Source organism: Callithrix jacchus, chromosome 7 (genome assembly GCF_049354715.1).
Source record: "Callithrix jacchus isolate 240 chromosome 7, calJac240_pri, whole genome shotgun sequence".
NCBI lineage: Eukaryota > Metazoa > Chordata > Mammalia > Primates > Cebidae > Callithrix > Callithrix jacchus.
In genome coordinates this window covers 98,824,095-98,851,441 of record NC_133508.1, presented here as the reverse complement: position 1 = coordinate 98,851,441, position 27,347 = coordinate 98,824,095, and the positions used below count along the sequence as shown (strand labels likewise).

The 27,347-nt window shown below is 42.7% G+C and overlaps 1 protein-coding gene across 30 annotated transcripts in view; it reads right to left on the bottom strand.

Moving 5' to 3' along the window:
• PATJ (PATJ crumbs cell polarity complex component) overlaps positions 1-26,337 on the bottom strand; it is a 411,839-nt gene extending 385,502 nt beyond the window's left edge. For 24 of the 30 annotated variants that reach the window (XM_017974799.4, XM_078332032.1, XM_078332020.1 and 21 more), the window contains exons 1-6: positions 26,262-26,337; positions 11,335-11,391; positions 11,071-11,237; positions 7,667-7,861; positions 5,338-5,477; positions 2,834-3,029 (exon numbers count right to left, since the gene is read on the bottom strand). In XM_017974799.4, the coding sequence (XP_017830288.3) occupies positions 2,834-3,029; positions 5,338-5,477; positions 7,667-7,861; positions 11,071-11,237; positions 11,335-11,356 (720 nt within the window). In that variant the 5' untranslated portion in view covers positions 11,357-11,391; positions 26,262-26,337. Of the gene's footprint in view, positions 1-2,833; positions 3,030-5,337; positions 5,478-7,666; positions 7,862-11,070; positions 11,238-11,334; positions 11,392-22,412; positions 22,526-26,261 lie in introns of all 30 variants that reach the window. The other 6 variants (XM_078332015.1, XM_078332024.1, XM_078332028.1 and 3 more) reach the window with 1 other exon arrangement.
• Between the last annotated feature and the right edge of the window lie 1,010 nt (positions 26,338-27,347).

The window sequence follows — 27,347 nt, the reverse complement described above, 5'->3', positions numbered from 1 at the left end:
TCATACAATCCCTGCCCATAGGAATCTTATAATCCATTAGAGAGAAACTAAAACACAAATAATTAAAGTACAAGGCAGCATACCGGATCATAAGACACTGTAGCCCTAAGAGCATAGAAGACATTTCTCATTCCTCACTCTATGCCTGATGTCCAGCACAGTGCCCAGAACATAGTAGGGACCAATAAATATGTGTCTCCTTGAAAGAGAATCACAAATATTATAAAGATTTTTTTGCGGGGAGGGGAGCACATGAAGTCAAAACCAATGAAGAATTGTAGAAAACTTCAAGGAAAAGGGGCATTTAAGTTGCATTACAAAGGAAGACATTCAGGCAAAAAGAAAATGTAAGGGCAAAGCTAGGCCAGCTAACAGAATGGATGAAAGATATGGTCAAAAGCTTGGATTTAACTTAGGAATTAAGTGGAAATATTTAAAGGTTTTAGAAAAGAAATGACAGGAGCAAAGCAGTGATTTAAGAAAATTCATCTGGCAGCAATGTGAAGAATCTAATGCTGGAAGGACACAAGGTGGAGAGACTAATTTAGGAGACTCTTACGAGGGAGAGGAAAGGTAGGCCTCACTGAATATATCAGCAAGAGGATTATATAAATCAGACTAAAGACATGAGCATTTCCCCTCTAGCTAGCAGGTTTCTATGACAAATATGCATTACTTCACATAATCCAACTGCAGAACAATATCCTCCCTCTCAAGATCATTAGGGCATACTCATTACACACACACACACACACACACACACTCTCTATCTCTCTCTCTCTCTCTCTCTCTCTCTCTCTTTCTTTCTTGAGACAAGGTCTCACTGAGTTACCCAGGTTAGAGTGTAGTGTAGTGCAAGATCAGAGCTCACATCAGCCTCAAACTCCTGGGATCCATCCATCCTCCAGCCTCAGCCTCCCAAAAAGCTGGAACTACAGGTATGCATCACCAGGCCCTGCTAATTTTTTTCTCTTTTGTACAGGTGGGCTGTTTTTATCTGTTTGTTTTTGAGACACAGTCTCTCTCTGTTACCCAAGCAGGAGTGCAGTGGCACAGTCTCAGCTCACTGCAACCACCACCTCCTCAGTTCAAGCAATTCTACTGCCTCAGCCTCCCGAGTGCTCAGCTAACTTTTGTATTTTTTAGTAGAGACAGGTTTTCACCATGTTGGCCAGGCTGGTCTCAAACTCCTGACCTGAGGTGATCCGCCCACCTCAGCCTTCCAAAATGCTGTGATTACAGGCATGAGCCACTGTGCCTGGCCATAGAGGTGGGATTTGACTATGTTCCCCAGGCTAGTCTCATACTCTTGGCTTTAAGAGACCCACCTGCCTAGTCAACTCACCTAATCTCCAAGTGCTGGGATTACAGGTGTGAGCCACCATACCCAGCCAGGTTTTCTATTATACTAAATTACTATGTAGTCTTAAATTAAAAGCAATATTGGAATTGTTTAATAAATTCTGGGAAACAATGATGTTTGCTAAAATAATATGCCTGACTTAATATTAGCTGATAGCAACTAATAGTCAAAGAACGTACACTCAGCACCAGGCATGGTGCTTAGTTTTTCACATGACTTCTCATTCAAGCCTCACAACATCTCTGAGAACTAGACACCGTTATTAGTTCCAAGTAACAGATGAAGAAACGAAAGTATGAGGTAAAGGAGTCTGCCTGGTCTGACCCCACTAGGATATGGAAGAAATGGTCTTGAACGCATCCAAGCCCAACTCCAAAGCGCTTGTTCTTTATAGGTTAAACAATGTCCCACTTTATTCACTGTATTTATTATGTAAATTCTGCTGTGTAAATATTGCTGATTGCAACAGGGAAAATGCCTATACATTAATTTTTGTTGTGACCTTGTATTGTACCGAGACAGTCTTGTTTTTTCTTTTGTCCCAATGCATAAAAATTAAATAAATCAGCCAGCACTTAGTGTTATAAGAAAATAAGATTTATTAGCTTGCATTCTGATGATGCAAGCCAAAATCTGTAAAATGTTAAAAAGTAAAAGGGTTCCCAAAAAAGACATATACTTTTATTCTTTTAAATTGTTCAGTATGTGTCTTTACATGAAAAAAGCCTGCTATAATTTTACAATATCAATAATCTAGTCATAAATTCCCTTATAATTTTCAAAAATAATTTTTCAAATAAATAATCAAATCTTACTTTGAACACTCAACAGTAAATCCCTAATAAAAACTCTCAATTAATTGGCTACATCACCAAGGAACATAAGACACTCCATCACTAAATAAATTACACCTAATACTTCCATTTGTCCTCTGTATTAAATAATAATTTTAAACAAAGAGACCCATAGGACATTGGAAAAAAAACCTTCATGAAATATCTTCTTTAAATATGCTAACGCTGCCTTCAGAGATATGATCATCTTTCTCGAACTATGAAAAGTAAAACAGGTTGGGTGCAGTGGCTCACGCCTGTAATTCCAACACTTTGGGAGGCCGAGGTGGGTAAATCACTTGAGGTCAGGAGTTCAAGACCAGCCTGTACAACACAGTGAAACTCCGTCTCTACTAAAAACACAAAAAATTAGCCAAGTGTGGTGGCAGGTGCCTGTAGTCCCAACAACTCCAGAGGCTGAGGCAGGAGAATCGCTTGAATCCAGGAGGCAGAGGTTGCAGTGAACTAAGATCGCGCCACTGGCCACTGCACTGCAGCCTGGTCAACAAGAGCGAAACTACATCTCAAAAAAAAAAGAAAAAGAAAAAAGTAAAACGACACCTTCTAAATGTCTTTATTCTTCTTACAATCAATGACATAATTCAAAATTAAGTATTTTTTCACATTTGCAACTCACTGTTTCAGGCAGAGTAGTATCAGTCAGGCTGCTAGAAGTGCCGCTTTTTGTGTGGACTGGCTCCCTGGCCACAATCAGGTGCAAAGATCCGGTGGGGTGTTGTAATAATGCAATGGCTTGCTGATGGGAAATGTTCTGATCCAATGGCGTGTGATTAATGGCCAATATTTGATCATTTTCCTTTAATCTTTGATCCCTTAATCACATAAGAAAAAAAAATTTTGTTTTAAGTGATCTAATAGCCTGATTTTTAAAAAACAATTATTCAAGTTAAGCAGTTTGTTGCCTATGGTACTACTTCACTTAGTACATTTATCAAATAATTATTTAATTATATAACAGAGCCTTTCAGAGTGGTTTTTACAGAAGTTATTCACTAATTACCGAATTTGGTAATGCATCCTTAAACACAAGGACATATTTTAAAAGCCATCTGGCTAGAAAAATAAACAAAAACAGGCCGGGCATGGTGGCTCATGCCTGTAATCCCAGCACTTTGGGAGGCCGAGGTGGGTGGATCATGAGGTCAGAATTTTGAGACCAGCCTGGCCAACATGGTGAAACCCCATCTCCACTAAAAATACAAAAATGAACCAAGCATGGTGGTGCACGCCTGTAATCTCAGCTACTCAGGAGGCTGAGACAGAAGAATCGCTTTAACACGGGAGGCGGAGGTTGTGGTGAGCCGGAATCATGCCATTACACTCTAGCCTGGGTGACAGAGCAAGACTCTGTCTCAAAAAAAAAAAAAAAGAAAAAAGAAAAGAAAAACAATCTATAGAATCTTTAGGACCTTGCCAAGGTTTTGTAAGTATGGACACTGCCTCCATTACTGCATGAACCCAATACTCCCAAATCCCTTCCAGTCTGATCTCTACCCGTACCACACTGGGGTAACAACAGTCTCAACTATACCAATAACCTCATCGCACCCCATCTTCACTGTCTACTTGTCCTCTTTATCAATAGAGGTCAAACCTTCCTTGAAAATTCATAGAGATTACTTCCAAATTTCTATCTGAGCCTTTTTTTTTTGAGGCAGGGTCTCACTCCCATTTGCCCTGGCTGAAGTGCAATGGCACAATCGTAGCTCACTGCAGCCTCAACCTCATACACTCAGGTGAATATCCTACCTCAGCCTCCTGAGCAGCTGAGACTACAGGTGTGAACTCCCTTGCCCAGCTAATTTTTACATTTTTTTGTAGAGACAGGATTTTGCCATGTTGTCCAGGCTGGTCTTGAACTCCCAAAGTGCTAGGATTACAGCCATGAGCCACTAAACTTGGCCAATCTGAACACTTTTAATCTCTCCCAAGCACCAATCTCCCAACTGCTAACCAGGGTAGGAAGGACTATTTTTAAAAGACATTAGCAAAATCTCTAAAGAAAAATAGTATTTACTGAGCACTTATTATGAGTCAAGTACTATGTTAAGTGCTTTACATGCATCTCACATAATCCTTATTTCACCTTTAAAGTACCTAGTAAATTTTACACATTAAGGAATTGAAGCCTAGACAAGCCTAGTATCTTATCAAGAGTCAGATTCTGAACACAGCCTTTAACTTCTTGTTGAAGTGCATCCTAAAGATAGCCTAGGATTTACTCTGTCCTGGTTTACTGCATTTGATTTTATTATCTCCCAAACATCACTGATATTCTTCCTCTTCCAGTTTACCCATTCTCACCACAATTCTTGAAGAATTACTGCCTTAGATGTCAGAAAAAAAACACGCAAAGTGATGGAAACCCATTATGTTTGAAATCTGAGTTGGGGAGACCAGAATTAATCCCCCATGAATGAAGAACGTGAATTCAAAAATATTGACTAAGAATCTTAAAGTAGTATACTACCATTGTTGCTGTTATTCTAACATGCACACTGGAATAGCATACTTACTAAATAAATAACAAACCAAAGACTGGAAATCAAACAGAAACAAAATAGAAGGCTTGCAAATACCCCTTCGAAAATAAAAGCAAATGCAACATGGGAGATAACACAGACTTGAGGGGCCTCTTAATTGACAAGAAGAATAATAAATCAGTAGAGTGGCAAGATCACCAAAATGTTGTTATAATCTTAAGAATAATAAACAATATGCAGAATGAGAATTTCAATATTCCTATCCTACTGATCAGTCCATAGCTAAAATATCATTTAATTATAAGAGAGGGTAATAGAGCGCTAGCTTTCGGTCAGATAGTCTTGGAATCACATCATGGCTCCAGCATTAACAGCTCTGTGACAATGGATTGACCACTGAACTGCTGAATCTCAGCTTTCTCATCTATAAAACAGAATGATGATACCTATATAGTGGAACTGCTGCCACAGGGTGTAGGAGAGTATTCGCAAAAGGCCTGATGAATACATAGCAAAAGCTAAAGCAAATGTTACCTGCTATTATTACTGTTTTTATTAATAGTTTTTCACTCTCTTTATGATAGTTTTCAGAATTATCAGGAAACAATTAGCAAATGAAAATAAACAGCTTCCTCACCTGTCTGCTACGCCCCCTGGCTGGACATCCTTCACAAAGATATCAACTTTTCCCTGATTTTGACTTCTGAGGGCCACCACACTGAATCCAAGACCTCCAGTTGAAGGTCGCTCTATATCTATATATTCAATTTGCCGCCCCTAATGAAAAAGCATTAAAAAAAAAATTCGATGGTGTACATTTAACCCACACACCCTTTCTGCAGAACTGAAATTGCTTAGCATAAAAACAGCTCCTCCTAAAAACCACATAAACTCAGCATTTCAGTAATAAATTATTTCTGGAAATCCTTTCACTTGATTATTTTCAGTAGAACATAAGAGAAAGTGTGCAGTATTCTGCAACCTCAGGGAATCAGAGGTATTTTTACACTTCATTCACATCATGAGATGACTCCCAAGCTGGATGGAAATTCCTGAGAAAAATGCCTTTTCCCATAGTAAACTCTCAATTACTTTTTTACATTGAATTTCCTTAAATTATCTTGATGCAAAGTACATTTTTTAAAAATTTTATTCTTTGAGACAGGGTCTTGCTCTGTCGCCCAGGCTGGAGTACAGTGGCATGATCTCTGCTCACTTCAACTTTTGTCTCCTGGGCTCAAGCAATCCTCCTGCCTCAGCCTCCCAGGGCTGGGACTATAGGCGCATACTACCACACCTGTCAAATTTTTGTATTTTTTGTAGAGACAGGGTTTTACCATGTTGCCCAGGCTGGTCTCAAACTCCTGAGCTCAAATGATCCACCTGCCTCAGCCTCCTTTTTTTTTTCTGAGGCAATGTCTTACTCCCATTTGCCCAGGCTGAAGTGCAATGGCACAATGGCACAATCTCTCTGAGCCTACAGATGGAGCCACAGGGCCCAGCTACGAAACGTATTTTTAAATGAGGAAAATAAATTAGATATATCAAAAACGCCAGTATATATATATAGCCTAAGTCAGAACCCAGCTGGTTCTGACTTACGCTATATACTGGCATTAAATGGGTTCTACCTGTGGTAGCAGGTATTTTATTGATTTAGTTAATAACTGCACTTATAACATGAGAACTTCACAAATGTGATCAACTAAAAAAAAAGCACCACATAAAAATAATTATTAGTCAAATGAAAGAGACAGAACTATAAAATTACAAAAAAATTAGGTCCAGAATATGATTTAATTATCGTAATTTAGACAGATTCTTTTTAACAGTGAAACTCAAGTTTATTTATTTATATTCTTTTTTTTTTTAAGATAGAGACTAGGCTGGATTGCCGGCGCAATCTCAGCTCACTGCAACCTCTGCCTCCCGGATTCAAGCGATTCTCCTGCTTCAGCCTCCTGAGTAGCTGGGATTACAGGTGCCTACCACCATGCCCGGCTAATTTTTTTGTATTCTTAGTAGAGATGGGGTTTCACCATGTCAGCCAGGCTTGTCTCAAACTCCTGACCTCGTAATCCACCTGCCTTGGCCTTCCAAATTGTTGGGATTACAGGCATGAGCCACTGCGCCCAGCTATTTGTTTTTTAAGAGACAGGTCTTGGCCAGATGCAGTGGTTCACACTTGTAATCCCAGCAGTTTGGGAGGCTGAGGCAGGTGGATCACAAGGTCAGATGATCGAGACCATCCTGGCCCATATGGCGAAATCCCATCTCTACTAAAAATACAAAAATTAGCTGGGCATGTTGGCACATGCCTGTAGTCCCAGCTACTTGGCAGGCTGAGGCATGAGAGTTGCTTGAATCCAGGAAGTGGAAGTTGCAGGGAGCCGAGATCATGCCACTGCACTCCAGCCTGGTGACAGAGCAAGACTTTGTCTCAAAAAAAAAAAAAAAAGAGAGACAGCTCTTGCTCTGTCACCCAGGCTGGAGTACAGTGGCACAATCATAGCTCACTACTATAGCCTTGAATTTCTGGGCTCAAGTGATTTACCCACCTCACCCTTTCAGGCAGTGTTTCATCACTTCTGGCAAGCTATATTAATTTAGCTCCTGTCATCAAAATGTTTAAGAATCTTTCCTTAGCAAGAACAGAGATGCATTCAATTAGCCATTGTCTAAAAATTCTCCTTAGTGAGACCTTATCTCAAAAAAAAATGTTAACTAATTAATTTTTTTAAAAACTCTCCTTACCACATACATGGATACTTTCCTTATGAAATTTTAAGCCAACAAAATTTCAACATGAATGTTAGAAAATGGTGTTAGTTCCTCCTAACATAAAAATACAAGCAAGCAAAATACATACTAACACATTTTACAGCAAAAAGGAGTATTAAATTCCTTTTTAAAACTCAAGCAGGAGAAATGAAGCTAAATATTTCCATAAGAAGATACAACTTTACCTGAGCCAGCTGCTGAATGACTGAGTTAAAGTCTTCATTTTCCAACTTTGGGGTCCAGGGAAATAGCCCAGATACAGTCGAGTTACTAGCGGGTCTGTGGGCATTTCCATTGGTAATGGAGCTATCCGTGAACACTAACAAACCTTTCCTAGAAAAATCAAAGTTGGCTGAACAATCTGAGGGTATATGGTTGAGCTGTTGGAGAGAAAAAAAAAGAATCATCAACAGAAATCTAAAGAAAAATTGTGTCTATTTGTTAAATATTATATTTTGACCATTACATGGATAATTTGCACATTAATTATATACATGGGAAAGAAATAAGGTAAAGATACATCAATCTGTGTATTCACAAGGCTAGAATTTTTTTAAATTTAGTATTATACAAAATGTGTAAAGGCTTAACATTTGTTCTTGTTTCCTGCCTTCTACCACTACTCGAAGTTAACAACATGTACACTGACATCCCATTACACTTCACATATACAGATCCATCCAGTCATATAAAAGTGTAAGGCACTAAACCCTTTTGCATTTGTCTGTACATTTTCATGTGGGGAGCCACAAATGATCTATAGGTAGTATGTGATGATAATAATAACTGTACTTAAGTGCTTGCTATGAATAAGTATTGTACCAGAATGATTACAGGTATTATCATTTAATTCTTACAACAGTCTAATGAGATATCATCATCCCAAAAACTGAGGCACACAAGGGTTAAGTAACTTACTCAAGATTAGTAGTAAGTGAGTCACAGAGTCACTTAAACTGGTAGAAAGAGAAGAATCATGTAATTACGGTGGACATAATTTAAAATAACACTGGCTGATACAACTGCCGAAACAGTGGAATAAAGGTAACATTAAGAATAAATGTCAGTGGTAAAAGCCCGTCTCTACTAAAAATATAAAAGTTAGCTGAGCATGGCGGTGTACACTTGTAATTCCAGTTACTTGGGAGGCTGAGGCAGGAGAATTGCTTGAACTCCACAGGTAGAGGCTGCAGTGAGCCAAGATTGCGCCGCCACTGCACTCATCCTGACAAAATGAGACTCTGTCTCAAAACAAAACAAAAAAAAAGACTGACTGTCAGGCTGGTTGTGATGGCTTACACCTATAATCCCAGGACTTTAGGCGATCAAGACAGGAGGACCACTTCAGGCCAGGAGGTCAAGACCAGCCTGGGAAAGAAAGTAAGACCAGCGTCTCAATAAAAAATACAAAAATTGGCTGGGCATGGTGTCACATGCCTGTGTGAGAATTGCTTGAGCCCAGGATGTCGAGGCTACAATGATCCAGGATCACATCACTGCAGTCTAGCCTGGGCAGAAACTCTGCCTCAAAAAAAAAAAAGAGGCCGGGCATGGTGCCTCAGGCCTATAATCCCAGCACTTTGGGAGGCCGAGACGGGGGGACCTGAGGTCAGAAGTTAGAGAATAGCCTGGCCAACATTGAGAAACCCCATTTCTACTAAATATACAAAATTAGCTGAATGTGGTGGTATATATGTGTAGTCCCAGCTACTCGGAAGGCTAAGGCAGGAGAATCACTTGAACCCAGGAGACAGAGGTTGTGGTCGTACTGAGCCGAGAGCCAAGATTGTACCATTGCATTCCAGCCTGGGCAACAAGAGCAAAACTTCTTCTCAAAAAAAAAAAAAGAGAGGGAATGTCAATAAAACCTCACAGAAAAAATCTAAATCAAAACCCCTGGTTACAGGGATTATACAGCCCAATGGATAAAATATGACTGTGCACACAGCAACTGCAAACTATACCAATATAAAGAACTGCTATTAGGATAGGGCGGTTAGTTAGATCCACTCTTAGTCCAACGAATGCGATGGATTTCTACCGATCCTTGCCAATTTCACTTGTTATCAACAGCATTCACGATTGTGATATTCCATGACAAAGAGAAATAGAGAAAGCTAGACATCAATATGGGCAGTGCTAACATTAGGGTATAAATCATGGTCTAAAGAAAGCAATTCACAGAAAGACATATGTGTAGACTTTAATCCTTAATTGGCTACGAACAAATCACTCACAAAATACTTAATAAGTGAGCATTTTAGTTTATGAGCAAAAGCCATTTTTCCCAAATTTTGTAAATTTTCACTTAACCCTGATAAATTATCTCCAATTATGTTTTAAATTCTGCCCAAATTTCATCTATACTATAGCTACCATTCAAGCTCTGCTTCCAGAATCGGTGATTTAAAAGTAATTTGCCATCCCTGACTCCAAAACAGAGAATCCAAGAGGACAGTCAAAAACAATTAATTTCTGGTTTGATCTCAGCACCAAAAAAAAATCCCACAACTACTAATTTGCACCCCTTTAAAGTGCTGTGTGTCCCTTATTCAATAATGATGTACTAGAGCCTGCAGAGTCCAGAGAGTCTGGTAAATGAGTAGAGGAAACACAACTATATATTTAAATATCGGGATACTGCTTCCAAGGAACTTCTAATGAGAATATGCATTAGAGATACAATAAATATTTGATAATTAAGAGAAGTGTGATTATCGTGCTATAAGGGCATGATCACTTCTTGTTAGATAAAAGACTTCATAAGGAAAATACGCCTGGGCGAGGAGGCTCATGCCTATAATCCCAGCACTTTAGAAGGCTGAGGTAGGAGGACTGCTTGAGGCCAATAGTTTGAGACCAGCCTGGGCAACATAGGGAGACCCTGTCTCTCTAAACAATTTTAAAAATCAGACTCAGTGTGGTGGCACACACCTATCTCAGCTGCTCTGGAAGCTGAGGTGGGAGCATTGCTTGAGCCTGGGAGGTCAAGGCTGTGGTGAGCTAAGATCACACCACTGCACCCCAGCCTCAGCAACAGAGAGAAACCTTCTATCAAAATAAAAAGAAAATATATTTAAGTACTATTTTATAATTTTGAAAAAGATGTTGAGAATTCTCAAAGTATCTGACCTTTACATAAATAAGTAGTACAAAAACTATATTCTAATATCAAACACAACTTTTTTTTTTTTTTGAGAGACAGGGTGTCACATTATCATCCATGCTGGAGTGCAGTGGCATAATCATAGCTCACTGCAACCTGGAACTCCTGGGCTTAAGCGATCCTCCCACCTCAGCCTTCTGGGACTACCCAGGAGTGACTGGTAGCTGGGTACTGGTAGCTGGGTGTGGTGGCTGGGACTACCAGTACACGCCATCACACCCAGCTACAAAACAAAAAATTGACTATTGATATTTTAAAATTATCCATGCCAATGCTACCCACAGGTTACAGATCCCAATACAGTCTCTTTGCTGAACTGATTCCTTAAAGATAATTTGTCTTTGTCTATCTCCTTTATCTTTCTTTGATGGTTTGAATATATTAATATAATATATTAATGTAAAACTCTGATGGGTAACTTACTTGCCCCTTCAGTTGCTTGATGGACTGCTGAAGTGTGAGTATCTGGTTGAAGAGAGGACTCTTTAGTGTCTCATAAAACACAGATAACTTCTCATTCTGCGACGTGTCACCCTTCTCCTGCAATTTCATTTTCAGACGATCAAGGACCTGCAGGACCTGCAGTTTATCTTGGGTCAAGATGAATAAGTAGTATAACAGTTAAGTCCCATCTGAGATTCCATTTTTAAATCATTAATTAATTATAGAACAATATATCCAGTATACCTGTAGCAGGATTTTCAGGCATTTTGAATTATTCTCTTCAATCACTCTTAAAGATACCTAAAGAAAAATTTTAAAATATAAAAGATTAATTTCAATCGTGTATGGCTATAATCCTACAGAAAATTTAAGAAAAACCTCAAGAACATTCTCAAGACTCCACTCAGTGAAATTCAAATTATAACCACAATGAGGCCACTACACACCCACTAAGATAACTAAAATTAAAAAACAGACAATAATACTAAGTGTCAACAAGGCTGTGAAGTGCCTGGAACTATGTTGTACGTTGCTAACAGAAATGTAAAATATCACAACCACTTTGAAAAATTGGTGGTTTCTTTTTTTTTTTTTGAGACAGGGTCTTCTCTGTTGCCAGTCTGGAATGCAGTGGCACAATCTTGGCTCATTGAAACCTCCACCTCCCAGGTTCAAGCGATTCCCCTGTCCCAGCCTCTGAAGTGGCTGGCACTACAGGTGTGTGCCACCACGCCAAGACAATTTTTTTTAATTTTAATAGAGACGCGGTTTCACTGTTAGTCAGGCTGCTCTCAATCTCCTGAGCTCATGATCCACCAACCTTGGCCTCCCAAAGTGCTGGGATGACAGACGTGAGCCACCATGCCCGGTCCATTTTTTTTTTTTTTTTTTTTTTTTTTTATAGACAAAGTCTTTCTCTGTCGCTCAGGCTGGAGTGCAGTGGTGCAATCTCGGTTCACTGCAACCTCCGCCGCCCAAGTTCAAGCCATTCTCCTGCCTCAGCCTCCTAAGTAGCTGGGATTACAGGCATGTGCCACCACGCCTGGCTAATTTTTGTATTTTTAGTAGAGACAGGGTTTCACCATATTGGCCAGGCTGGTCTTGAACTCTGACCTCAGGTGATCTGCCTGCCTTGGCCTTTTAAAGGGCTGGGAATACAGGCATGAGACACTGTGCCCAGCCGGTAGTTGCTTATAAAGTTAAAAATACACTTACTGAGCCGGGCGCGGTGGCTCCCGCCTGTGATCCCAGCACTTTGGGAGGCCGAGGCGTGTGGATGATCAAGAGATTGAGACCATCCTGGTCAACATGGTGAAACCCCATCTCTACTAAAAATACAAAAAAAAAATAGCTGGGCATGGTGGCACGTGCCTGTAATCCCAGCTGCTCAAGAGGTAGAATTGCTGAACCCAGGAGGCAGAGGTTGCGGTGAGCCGAGATCACGTCATGGCACTCCAGCCTGGGTAACAAGAGCGAAACTCCGTCTCAAAAAAAAAAACACTTACTATATACTTACTATACACTAACACTTCCACTCATAAATATTTACTCAATATTTATGAAAATACATGCTCACAAAAACACCTGTACATGAAAGTTTTTAGCATTTTTATTTATAAAAGCCCAAAACCAGAAAAACTCAAACGTCTAGTAACAGATGAATAAACAAAATAATGGTATATAATATTCAGAAATAAAAAGAAAAAAATTCCTGATACACACAAGGATAAATCTCAAAAATGATATGCTGAGAACAAGAAACCTGACCCAAAAAGGCACAAATCATACTGCATGATTCCATTCAAATGAAGTTCAAGTACTGACAAAACTAATCTATAATTATAGATTAATTTACCTGGGTCTTGATGAAAGGGAGCTATGATAGGCTTCAGAACATGCAAGTCCCAAAATATGACACCTTGACATGTTGAATATTTTAAGCTGAAGGAATCTGAGAAAACCAGGTGCAGAAAGGACTTCCCCTGAAGTAGACCATAGGATTCTCTTGTGAGAGGTTCCTCTCTATTCCCAGAATATAGCAGCGTCTTAATCTCAAAACACAGAGTGGCCGGTACGGAATCATGGCTATAATTCCAGCATTTTAGGAGGCCGAGGCAGGAGGATCACTTGCACCCCAGAGTTTGAGGTCAGCCTGGGCAACTCAGTGAGATCCTGTCTCTACGAAAAATTTTTACAAATCAGCCATGCAGGCCAGGCACGGTGGCTCACATCTGTAATCCCAGCACTTTGGGACGCTGAGGCAGGTGGATCATGAGCTCAGGAGATTGACCAGCCTGGCCAACATGGTGAAACCTCTCCTCTACTAGAAATACAAAAACTGGCTGGGCATGGTGGCAGGCACCCATAATTCCAGCTACTTGTGAGGCTGAGGCACGAGAATTGCTTGAACCCGGGAAGCAGAGGTTGCAGTGAACCAAGATTGCACCACTGCACTCTAGCCTGGGCAACAGAGCAAAACTCTGTCTCAAAAAAAAAAAAAATCAGCCATGCATGGTGGCACACACCCGTAGTCCCAGCTGCTCAGGAGACTGAGGCAGAAAGATCACTTGAGCCCAAGAGGTTGAGGCTGCAATGAGCTCTGATCGAGCCACCGCACTCCAGCCTGGGGAACAGAGTGAGACTCTGTCTCAAAAATTGGAAAAAAATAAGTGAGGAACACCCAGAGGAATCTGAACAAATAGGCCTTGTTAAGTTTTTCCCAGGTTAGTACTCTTAGCTCATATCCCTTTCTGTCCTATCACATTCCACAACTCTTCCTTCTTCATCAAACCTAATTTAAAAACACTCAGGTTTAACTGTTTCTTCGGGTCTTCACTTCCTTATGAAGGCTCCCATGGAACATAAAACTTACATTAAACAACTTTATGGGCCGGGCGCGGTGGCTCAAGCCTGTAATCCCAGCACTTTGGGAGGCCGAGGCGGGTGGATCACGAGGTCAACAGATCGAGACCATCCTGGTCAACATGGTGAAACCCCGTCTCTACTAAAAATTACAAAAAATTAGCTGGGCACGGTGGTGCGTGCCTGTAATCCCAGCTACTCAGGAGGCTGAGGCAGGAGAATTGCCTGAACCCAGGGGGCGGAGGTTGCGGTGAGCCGAGATTGCGCCATTGCACTCCAGCCTGGGTAACGAGCGAAACTCCGTCTCAAAAAAAAAAAAAAAAAAAAACAACTTTATATGTTTTTCTCTTGTTAATCTACCTTTTATTACAGGGTCCCCAACCAAAAACTTAGAAGGGTAGAAGCTAAATATATTTCCCCTCCCCTACACTGGGAAGGGGTTCACGGAAGCTTTTTTGGAGTGATGGAAATGTTCTGTGTCTTGAAGGTGGTACTGTTTACACAGATGTATATGCTTAGTAAAATTTATCAAACCAGGCCAGGCACAGTGGCTCATGCCTGTGATCCCAGAACTTTAGCAGTCCAAGGCAGAAGGACCACTTCAAGCCAGGAGTTTGAGACCAGCCTGGGCAACACAGCAAAACCCTGTATCTATTAAAAAATAATAATACAAAAAAATTAGGCAGGCATCATGGCAAAGCTGTAGTTCCAGTTATTTGGGAGCCTGAGGTGACAGAATCATTTGGGGCCAGGAAATTGAGGGTGCAGTGAGCTGTGATCAAAAACAGAGTATATGGTAAGGGAAGGTGGAGCACTCTGGCTCACGCCTGTAATCCCAGCACTTTGGGATGCCCAGGTGGGCAGATCACAAGGTCAGTAGATCGAGACCATCCTGACTAACACGGTGAAACCCCGTCTCTAGTAAAAATACAAAAAAATTAGCTGGGCATGGTGGCACACACTGTAGTTCCAGCTACTCAGGAAATTGAGGCAGGAGAATCACTTGAGCATTAGAGCTGGAAGTTGTGGTGAGCAGAGATCATGCCATTGCACTCCAGCCTGAGAGACAGAGGGAGACTCTGTCTGAAAAAAAAAAAAAAAAAAAAAAAAAAAAAGATGGCAAGAGAAGTAAGAAACACCAGTAACTCTACAACTCAATATCCATCAGACAGCACTCAGGCTAAGTGGAACCTATGTCTCACTCATGGTATGGTCATAGGAAATCTTTGATCATTCAATTTTGACCTGTCTGGTTAAGAAATCAGCAGGGCTTATGGAAGGGGATTTCAACTTTGTTGAAACATGGTAAAACTGAGTCTAACTTGTCATAGATAGGCTATCTACAATTGGTCACAGCTAGAAATTAAAATGCCACATTGTACTACTGTCCTCATAGTCGTACAGCCTCCAGAGAATGAGAACTTTATTATGCTTGGCAGCTTCCACTCCATCATTGATCAAGAGAATTTGTGCCATGAATTTTTCATATCTGGTTCACTGTAGAATGTGATTGAAGGAAATTATTATAATATTGTGGCTTTTTAAAACCCATGGCCTAGGCCAAGGCCAATTAATAGAGCATTTGAAGAAAGATAGAAATTTAATTTTAAATTATATTTTATTATTATATATATTTTATTAAACTCTTGATCTGATTAAGATTAAAAACTTAATAAATAAAATATATATAAAAGAATCAAGAATATAGGCAAAGTAAGGCCTCTGAGACACACTTTTTTTTTTTTTTTTGAGATGGAGTTTCGCTCCTGTTACCCAAGCTGGAGTGCAATGGCGCGACCTCGGCTCACTGCAACCTCCGCCTCCTGGGTTCAGGCAATTCTCCTCCCTCAGCCTCCTGAGTAGCTGGGATTACAGGCACGTGCCACCATGCCCAGCTAATTTTTTGTATTTTTAGAAGAGACGGGGTTTCACCATGTTGACCAGGATGGTCTCTCTCGATCTGTTGACCTCGTGATCCACCCGCCTCGGTCTCCCAAAGTGCTGGGATTACAGGCTTGAGCCAACGCACCCGGCTGAGAAACACTTCTTGAACTCCCAGTAGTTCACAAGGATGTAACTCCCCACTGATTTAATAAGACATATGATATGTCAAACTTGAAATTTGGAAGGAAAAAGATCACTTGCAATCTCTGTGGAAAAGAACAGGTATTTAGTCTCTAACTGCATAAGTGAATTGGGCAGGTCACAATTAGAACACACATAACTCCCCGATGGGAATTTTCCAGAGCTCATTGAACCAGAGAATTTGAAGAATCAATAAGCCACTGTAAATATAATCATATTTACGCTTATCAATATCAAGTGCAAATATCAATGTCAAGTGTAAACATAGTTATGATTTCTGAAGTTATTCAAAAATTGAAGCTTTAAGTTTTTATTGTTTCCTTTGGAGTACAAAGCTAAGGATGTGTCTAGTCTAATTATCATTCCTTTGTTCTCAAAGCTCAGAACTTAGGAGGTACTGATTGATTAAATGAAAAACAAACTTTCCTAGCCAAAGAATAACGGTTGCTCTCTACCAGACTTCAGGTAAATACATCTGCTGCCATGCCAATGCAGATTCAAGTTGGGTGTCCCAGCCTTGTGTTCCTACCGAATGATATAAGACCTTTTCCAAACAACTTAAATATAAAAATACTATATTTTGGGGGCCGGGCACGGTGGCTCAAGCCTGTAATCCCAGCACTTTGGGAGGCCGAGGCAGGTGGATCACGAGGTCAAGAGATGGAGACCATCAAGGTCAACATGAAACCCCATCTCCACTAAAACTACAAAAAATTAGCTGGGCATGGTGGTGCGTGCCTGTAATCCCAGCTACTCAGGTGGCTGAGGCAGGAGAATTGCCTGAACCCAGGGGGCAGAGGTTGCAGTGAGCCGAGATCGCACCATTGCACTCCAGCCTGGGTAATAAGAGCGAAATTCCGTCCTAAAAAAAAAAATACTATATTTTTGACCACTATATCCCTGGGATTTTGGAAATATATACAAGTGCCAGAACAGTCCTGCCATTTTGCAGATATATGCTTAAGCCCAGGCAATGCTTAAGTCCTCCTGACAGTGAACATTCAGGAAATGTTGAAATTGAAGTTGAAAGACACCACTTTAAATTCAGAATCTGAGGACAGGCATGGTGGCTCACATCTGTAATCCTAGCACTTTGGGAAGCCGAGGCGGCGGATCACCTGAGGTCAGAAGTTTGAGACCAACCAGCCTGACAAACATGGTGAAACCCTGTCTCTATGAAATAAATAAACAAAATTCAGAATCTGAAATAAACACTTGTGAATAGTGCTTCAGTGAACATAAATAAATCTTTTAAAAAGAAATGAAAACACTTTTTCAGACTAATTCAGTTAACTCATGCTAACTTTCTCATTAAACTAGTCAAAGTTAAGCAATGCATATCAATAATACTCTGCCTACAACTTGGCCACTTTTGTAAGAACAAAGTTAAACTGCTGTAGGGTAGGCTTTTTGTTTTGAGACAGGGTCTCATTCTGTCGCCCAGGCTGGAGTACACTGGTGTGATCTTGGCTCACTGCAACCTCCACCTCCTAGGTTCAAGCAATCCTCCTGCCTCAGCCTCCCTAGTAGCGGGGACTACAGGTGTGCACCACCACACCCAGCTAATTTGTATATTTTTAGTAGAGACAGGGTTGTACCACGTTGGCCAGGCTGGTCTCCAATTCCTGTCCTCAGACGATCTGCCTACCTCAGCCTCCCAAAGTGCTGGGATTACAGGCCTGAGTCACCACACTCGGCCTATGGTAGGCTTCTGTATTCCTGTTGGTAGCAGTTATCTCCAACGAGCAACAACAACAATGAAATCTGGGCAGTTTCCACACTTAGAGATCTCCAATCACATAGACAGTCCCTACTAAAAAGACTTGGGCATTCATACTTTTCACTAATGATTAGTTTCCACCTCAAAAATGCTGCTCAATTTTACCCACACTGCAGACTGTGCACTGCCAACTTCTCCCCAGAAATTATGGTCATATCAGGAGTTGGGCATGGGGGCTTACGCCTATACTCCCAGCACTTTGGGAAGCCAAGGCAGGCAGATTACTTGAGGCCAGTAGTTTGAGACCAGATTGGTCAACATGGTGAAACCCCATCTCCACTAAAATACAAAAATTAGCCAGGCATCATGGTGTACACCTGTAATCCCAGCTATTCAGGAGGCTGAGGCAAGAGAATCACTTGAATTCATGAGGCAGAGGTTGCAGTCAGTGGAGCTCATACCACTGCCTTCCAGCCTGGGCAACAGAGCAAGACTCCATCTCAAAAAAAAAAAGTAAAATTAAAAAGATAAAAGGATGCTATGAAAAAAGGTAAAAAGAAAGCAAGGAAACACAGATGCCACTGGAGAGAGTTAATTTCACAGGGAAGCGGTTCAAATACGAATGACCTTTTAGGATAACTACTTTAAAAATGAGGGGAGAATACTTCAAATTTTAAACAGGGGGTGAGGCTTGGGGAAGGGGAGACACGACATTTATAACCTGACCCTCAACATTCACTTAACTCATCTCACTCTTCTACACACTATGTCCTGGAACTTCATTAGAAACTCCAGAAAATAATCCCAAGGAAGACCAGGGAGAAGCCCTGCCCCCCAGCCACTATGGTCAAAGCCACACCCACTAATTATTAATGGAAGCTAAAGTGAAATGAAACTGACCTGTCCCTGAAAGCCCACAGATCCAGGCTTAAAACCTATCTACCAAACCTAGCAAGGTGTGCAAAGGGCCAAAGCAAGGGCAGGAGTCTGGTTTGAGTCTAAGAGTACAACCTACGTTAGAGAATGTTCCCCTCACAGAGGTTCCACCAATTTCTTTGAACTATGAGGCAGCTTCCCAAATGCAAGCAATCAATACAGAAAAAATTCAAATGTGAAATTTTTAAAACACATACTGTCCTGGTTTATAGTATTATTGTTCAGCAGGTTTTTAAACTTTATATAAATTACATCATACTGTATACTTATTCTTCAGCAACTTGCTATTTTAAGCTCAAATTTATATTTTTAAGATTTATTCATCTATTATCCCAGCACTTTGGGAGGCCAAGGTAGGAAGATCACTTTAGTCGCAGTTTGAGACCAGCCTGGGCAACATGGCAAGACCCCATCTTGACAAAAAATTTAAAACTTAGCCAGATGTGGTGGCACATATCTGTATTCTCAGCTACTGGGGAGGCTGAAGTGGGAGGATCGATTGAGCCCAGGATGTCTAGGCTGCAGTGAGCCATGATCACACCACTGCACTCCACAGCATGGGCAAAAGAGTTAGACCCTGTCTCCATTTAAAAAAAAAGGGCCAGGCACGGTGGCTCACGCCTGTAATCCCAGCACTTTGGGAGGCCGAGGTGAATGGACCACGAGGTCAAGAGATTGAGACCATCCTGGTCAACGTGGTGAAACCCCGTCTCTACTAAAAATACAAAGAATCAGCTGGGCATGGTGGTGCGTGCCTGTAATCCCAGCTACTCAGAAGGCTGAGGCAGCAGAATTGCCTGAACCCAGGAAGCAGAGGTTGCAGTGAGCCGAGATCACGCCACTGCACTCCAGCCTGGGTAACAAGAGCAAAACTCTATTTCAAAAAAAAAAAAAAAAAAAAAGAACAACCAGGTGGGGGTGGGGTTGTTATTCATGATGACATAGGCAGTTCCTCCTTAGTCACTGTAATAACTAAGTAACATTCATGATAGGAATACATAGTTCTTCACCCAATCTCCTGTTAATGAAAATTTAGATCATTTCCTATTGGTCACTAACACAAAAACAGGTTAATAACTAAATATCTACTTCAGTAATCAATGTTTTGCCAGTTGATTCAATAGCCAACTACTCAAATATGGAAAATTCTATAGCCTATGAGCTCTGAAATCACAGAGACTTAGGGTCTATCTCTAGGACCCACTCTGTGTTTTTCTGGCCAATTGTTTAAATCTCCCTACACCTCAGTTTCCTTGTTTGTAAAAAAAAGAAACAAAGAAAGAATTAATAAAAATTACTTCCTGGCAAGGCCCAGTGGCTCATGCCTATAATCCCAGCACTTTGGGAGGCCGAGGTGGGCGGATCAGAAAGTCAGGAATTTGAGACCAGTCTGGCCAAGATGGTGAAACCCTGCCTCTACTAAAAATACAAAAAATAGGCCGGGCATGGTGGCTCGTGCCAAGAGAATCTCTTGAACCTGGGAGGCAGAGGGAGGTTGCAGTAAGCTGAGATTGTGCCATTGCACTCCAGCCTGGGCAACAAGAGCAAAACTCTTAATCAAAAAGTAAATAAATAAACAAACAAACAAAAAATAGCTGGGCATGGTGGCGAGCACCTGTAATCCCCGCTACTCGGGAGGCTGAGGCAGGAGAATTGCTTGAACCCGGGAGGCAGAAGTAACAGCGAGCCAATTTCAAGATCGCACCATTGCGCTCCAGCCTGGGTGACAGAGCAAGACTCTGTCTGGGGGCGGGGAGGAATGAAGGTGGGGGGAATCACTTCATATGCATATTGAAGAGGATAATTTAGAGCATTTAGTCTAGCACACAGTACACATTCAACAAATGATAGCTACTATTAACATCTCTTTTCAATCAAAATGATTTAAAACATGGCAAAACCCCATCTCCACAAAAACAAAAACTAGCAGAGCGTGGAGTGCATGCCTGTAGTCCAGGCTGAGGTAAGAGGAACTCTTGTGCTGGGGAAGTCAGGGCTAGTGAACCATGATCATGGCACTGAAAAAGCTAATAATTAAATTATTGTAACAGATTTTAGTGTGTAATCATTAAGTTATTTGTGAGAAGACTGAACGATACATCTTCAGCATCAATCTATCCCACTGACTTAAAACAAAGGGTATTGACAGACACTAAATTTCTCCCCTTTTGCACCAGAACCTAAAATAAGGGCTCCAGGCCGGGCACAGTGGCTCACAGCTGTAATCCCAGTACCTTGGGAGGTGGAAGCAGAAGGATCACGAGTTCAGGAGATCGAGACCATCCTGACCAACATAGTGAAACCCCGTCTCTACTAAAAATACAAAAAATCAGCCAGGCGTGGTAGTGCCCGCTTGTAGTCCCAGCTACTTGGGAGGCTGTGGCAGGGGAATCGCTTGAACCCAGGAGACGGAGGCTACAGTGAGCTGAGTTTGCGCCACTGCACTCCAGCCTGGGTGACAGAGCAAGACTCCATCTCAAAAAAAAAAAAGTGGGGAGGAGGTATCCAAATCTACACAAAACTCAAAGAAAAAAACAGCAATGGTCATGTAATTATTAAGGTAGATTAGTCTTATTTCTCAAAAAACTTACCAAGTTGGCTCACCAAAAGGAGCAAAGTCTTAAGTGAACAAATTAAATCCCTCTTTGGCTTCCCAAACCTAATACATTCTTGTTAAACTTTAACAAAGTAAGTAAATTCCGACTGCTGGCTGTTCAGTGTAAGGATAATTATTAAATGCTGTTAAGTAAAAATGCAATTGTAAGAACTAGAAAGTGCTGAGGCACTGTCTCAAATCACAAGGTTTTAAATCTCAGAATTCACTATGAGAACATATATACAGATTTTTTCCTTTAACTTTAAAAATGCAGTCTGAAAGAAAATGCATCATAATGTTATTAGTGGTTATCTCTCAATAGTAGATAGTCTGTGTGCTTTTAGTTTCTTTTTTGAAAATTCTCTCCAATTTTTCTACAATGAATATGTTAGCTTTATAGTTACAGAAATATTAATGCATGGCTTAAACTTATTAAGGTGTCATTAAATGCAGAAGAGAGCTTAATACAATTTCCATTCAACTTTAAACACAGCTACTTTTCTGATGGGAAACTCATTTTATGTGACCTCCTTGTGATATTGTATATTGGTTTTCATCCATGGTTCCTGGCTCATAATTCCCATAACTCTCTTTTGTTATACTGTTGGGGTGCTTTAGGTCTCAAAAGCAGTCCTCAAAAAAACAATCTCTCTCTCTCTCTGACATTCTCCTGCCCCTCCTTTCATCTGCTCCTTTTTCTCCACAAGGCAGGACTCTAATTTTCCCCTGCTTTTCTGTCTTGAAGCTGGCTGTAAAGAAATTCTCTGAGGGAGGGGTTGGCGGGGGGTGATCAAAAAAAAAAAAAAAGAAAGAAAGAAATTCTCTGAGCCGTAAGCAGGGGCTCACACTTATAAGCCCAATATTTTGGCAGGCCAAGGTGGGAGGATGGCTTGGGACCAGGAGTTCGAGACCAGCCTGAGCAATATAGTGAGACCCAGTCACTACTAAAAAATTTTTAAAAGAGGCCAGGTGTGATGGCTCACATCTGTAATCCCAGCACTTTGAGAGGCCCAGTCAGGTGGATCTCTTGAGGTCAGGAGTTCGAGACCAGCCTGGCCAACATGGTGAAGCCCTGTCTCTACTAAAATACAAACAAAATTACTCAGTCATGGTGGCACATGCCTATAGTCGTGAGGCTGAGCCAGAAGAACTGCTTGAACCCGGGAAGGTGAAGTTTGCAGTGGGTGGAGATCGCGGCACTGCACTTCAGCCTGGGCAACAGGGTTAGGCTCCATCTGTAAAGAAAACAAATATTTTAAGAAATAAAAATAATTTTGGCCAGGTGCAGTGGCTAACGCCTATAATCCCAGCACTTTGGGATGCCAAGGTAGGTGGATCACTTGAGGTCAGGAGTTCGAGATCAGCCTGGCCAATATGGTGAAACCCCATCTTTACTAAAAATACAAAAAGTGAGACAAGGAGGTTGCAGTGAGCCAGGATCATGCCATTGCACTCCAGCCTGGGCAGCAGAGCAAGACTCGGTCTCTAAATAAATAAATTTAAAAATTCTCTGACCTCCCTTGTGTGATTATAGGTCATAAGATCCTCATTTCAGAAGGATGAGGATCCTGCCCGTACCTTGAAGGAAGGAATGCCACACAGAGAGGCCAAGAAAATTCTGAACAGATAGGCATTGCTGGGTTTCCCTACTCCATGCTTCAATTTTGTCTACCCAATGAAGTCTCCAGAAAAAGTCCAAGAAGGTGGGGTGTGGTGCCTCATGCCTATAATCCCAGCACTTTGGGAGGCTGAGGTAGGCAAATCATCTGAAGTCAGGAGTTCAAGACTAGCCTGGCCAACGTGGTGAAACCCCTCTCTACTAAAAATACAAAAAATTAGCTGGGCGTGGCCGTGCTTGCCTGTAGTCCCAGCTGCTACAGAGGCTAAAGCAAGAGAATCACTTGAACCCGGGAGGTGGAGGTTGTAGTGAGCCAAGATCGCCACACTGCACTCCAGCCTGGGTGACAGAGCAAGACTCTGTCTCAATTAAAAAAACAAAAAAAGCCCAAAAAGATGGGGTAGGGAGAGCTTCTTGATATCTGAACACATGGAGGTTCTTGGTGGGTGGCATGTCCCTTCCCATACCTCACTCTTTGCACCTGTTCCTCTTGTATCCTTTGTAATATTCTTGATAATAAATCAGTAATAAACCTAAGTTAAGTGTTTTCTTGAGTTCTGTGAGCTGCTCTAGCAAATTAACCAAACCAGAGGAGGGATTTGTGGATTCCCAATTCATAGCCAGTTAGTCAGAAGCCAGGGTAAAACAATCTAGGACTTGTGACTGGCATCAGAAGTGGGACCAGTCTTAATGGGATCTGACACTATCCCCAGGTAGATAGTGTCAGAATCGAACTGGAAGATGCTCAGCTATTGTTCGATGCAGAACTGATTGGCCCACACATTTATTTGATCACAGAAGTCTTCAGTGTTGATTGTGATGGCGTGAGAGCAGAGGAAAAAGTTTTCTTTTCTTCTTACCCCTAATAGGATCTGGACTAGTAAGGGCAAATCTCTTCAGAACTCATTTTATAAGTTCTGTCCATAAGTATCTTCCACTTCCATATTTATTAACTTTCTTATTATCTTTGTGAAAGTTACAGACACCAGGACAAAATCACTTTTTGTCACACCCAAACAAACTAGAGACGGAGAAAGTGAGGGATAAGGCTCATGCTTGCATGTCTGAGATAAAGATCTCTCAAGAACTTTAAAATAACTCCACAAGAAATTCTTTCTTTAGGAATGCAGTAATTCAGATAAGATAAGATAATCTTTTTCTTTTCTTTTCTTTTCTTTTTTTTTTTTTTTTTGAGACAGGGTTCTTGCTCTGTCACCCAGGCTGGAGTGTGGTGGTACAACCACAGCTCACTGCAGCCTCCATCTCCTGGGCTCAAGCAATCCTCCTGCCTCAACCTCCTGACATACCTGGCCATTGAAAAAGTGTTTTCTGTCAAGGCAGCCATGTTGCACAGGCTGGTCTCCAACTCTTGGTCTCAAGGGATCCTCCTGCCTAAGCCTCCTAAGTAGCTGAGATAACAGGCATGAGGCAGGGCACCAGAACTGTTAAGACACTCTCCATAACACCTGCCCAGTAATGGCATCTTCACCAATGGTCAACTATGGCTTTGAGTCTCTAAAACCAATAAATGGTTGTGCATCTCAGGCTATAATTCTCATTTCTCATTCACAAATAAATTCAACATATTTGGAGTGTTCTGTTGTTGTTTGTTAACATCTTAAAGGCCATTCGGGACCCTAAAAAAATCAAAGCTCACTTTAGCTAAAAGGCTCAATCTCACCTAACATTTTTCTAATGCTGCAAACAGAGTTAAGTTTGTTTTGTTTGTTCTTGCTGCCCAGGCTGGAGGGCAGTGGCGGGATCTTGGCTCACTGCAACCTCCGCCTCCAGGGTTCAGCGATTCTCCTGCATCAGCCTCCAGAGTAGCTGGGACTACAGATACGCACCACGCCCAGCTAATTTTTGTATTTTTAGTAGAGACAGGGTTTGTGTTGGCCAAGATGTTCTCGATATCCTGACCTTGTGATCTGCCCGCCTCTGACTTCCAAAGTGCTGGAATTACAGGCTTGAGCCACCGCACAGGGCCTGTTGCTGTTTTTTGAGATGGAGTTTCTCTCTGGTCGCCCAGACTGGAGTGTAATGGAGCAATCTCAGCTCACCACAACCTCAGCCTCCTGCCTCAGCCTGCCGAGTAGCTGAGATTACGGGCGCCCACCAACACGCCCAGCTAATTTTTGTACTTTTAGTAGAGACAGGGTATCACCATAGTGGCCAGGCTACTCTGGAACTCTTGACCTCAGGTGATCCACCAGCCTCAGCCTTCCAAAGTGTTGGGATTCCAGGCGTGAAGATTTACGTTTTTAACTGCTGACCCCACCCCCACTCCTTTCAGATAGATGTGTGCAAATTAATTGGCAGCCACTAGGAACTCAGCCCAAAATGTGGTAGTATCATCCTCAGTGGAACGGACATAGTCCTTCTGGGTTTCCAAAGGCTTCTTCATTCACTTAAGAAACACTTGTCGAGCACTTACCAATAGCGAGACCCTAAATGCAGTCGAGAAATAAGGCCCAGAAGGGGGCACCCTCCAAATGGCAGAGGCGAGCCAACAAACAACAAACTCGAATCCAAAGTGACAAGAGCCACCTGGAAATATGACAAAGTGCCAGGTGAAGGGTGTTTGTTCACTTAATTTGGCCGGTGTACGGGATGGATGGGGCGATTTGGAGGTTGGGAGTCATCTGAAAATGCTTTCCTGAGCTTGATTTAAAAGCAGGAATCCAAGAATTCCCCTAAGGCCGGAAGCACTTTCCAACACAACCTCCCCATCTACGTAGCAGGGCTGGCAGAGCCCAGGGCTTGAGCACTGGCTTTGGGGAACCTCCAAGGCCCGGCCCAAGTCGCCCCCTCAGCCCGGCTCTGAGCACCCCCTCCTCTTTGTCCCCTCACCCCCGTTCCTTCCTTCCACGGCCACCAATGGAGGGAAAGACTCCGCCCAGCTCTGGGAGCGAAACACAGGCACCGATCTGGGCGCAAAATCGGATCCGCGCCACCCCCGAACACCAGTGGGCCGAGATTCGAGGCCCGAAAGGCCTGGGGAGGCGGGGCGGGCGGGGCGGCGCGGCGGGGCCCCTACCCGCGGCCTCAGCGAGCCCAGCGCGGCAGGACTGGGGTCACCCGGGCCCGACGCAGGAGGAAGGCACCCCCGCCCCGCCTCCCGGGCCAGTGCGGACGCACGCTGCGAACGCCCCATCCCCTCCGAGGGACCTCCGAGCGCCCAGCGGCGCCCTCCCCCTCCGGCTCCCACCCGCTCCAGCGGGCGGGCGGAGAGCGCGCGGGGGCAGGGCAGGCAGGCCGGGGAAGCCCACTAGGAAGCTGGCCCCCGCTGGCCTCTAGGCGCGGGGATCCCCAGGGACAAGCGCGCACCGCACAGCCGGGACCCCACGCTTTACCTGGTGTGCCGGAGGAGCAGGTGGGAGCCCCGACCCAGCCGGCTCGGTGTCGGCCGTACCTCACCTGGGCGGAAGTGAGAGGCCCAGGGTGACCGCGCCTCACCTGGCAGGCCCTCCCCTCGCCCCGACTCTCCCCGCCCGGGGCGGGGCGCCGGGGTGGCGCGGGGGGCGGGCGAGGGAGCCGGGGGCCGCGGGAGGCAGGCTGCAGCCGGGAGGGCGGTTGCCCTAGCTGTTTAGTGCAGGTGAATTCCGACCCGGCGCGGGATGGCCAAGGGCCTGAGAAGAGTGGGCTATGGGGGCCAGGTGGGCGGATGAGACCCCGCGTGGTAGGGGCAGCTGGCACTGACAGGAAGGGAAATCCGGACCGACCGGTGTGGTTGGAGGCATGCTTGGAAAGCGAGACCCAAGATCAAGGAAATTGAGGAGTATATCGATGAAAGCGTTGGGTCAATCTGCTTAGCACTTGCCTTTTTGCTCTTTCCTGTTCCCTCATCCCTCCTTTGTTTTCTATATCCGCTGACACAAAATAAAATATTCTAAAACGTGTAAATGTGGGAGCATTATTTTCTTCTCCTTTAGTGGAAGAAAGAAACACATCCAGCAGTATTTGCCTGCCCTGTGCTGGCTGCTAGATTATACCTTATTATCTCATTTACTCTCTGAAGAAACTGATGAGGAAACCGTGCACCAGGTAGGTTGGGCCAAAGTTTGGAACACAGGCAAGGCATTTTGACTTTAACTACAGTGACGATTTCACTATACATTAATTTTTTTTATTTGTGATGTCACAGCTTCGAGAAAAATATGCCCCGATGGTATTCTTCTACTCCCTTTAATAACTTTAGACTTTTTTTTTAATTTTTTTTTTTTTTAAAGACGGGTTTTCACCGTATTGGTCAGGCTGGTCTTGAACTCCGACCTCAGGTGACTCTCCCGCCTTGGCCTCCAAAGTGCTTGCATTACAGGCCTGAGCCACCAAGCCTGGCCAACTTTAGACTTTTGATGATAGGGGTTTCTAATACAGTCCACATATTAACAATAAAGAGAATCAATCTTCAGGTATCTTATAGAGTACATACAGTAATA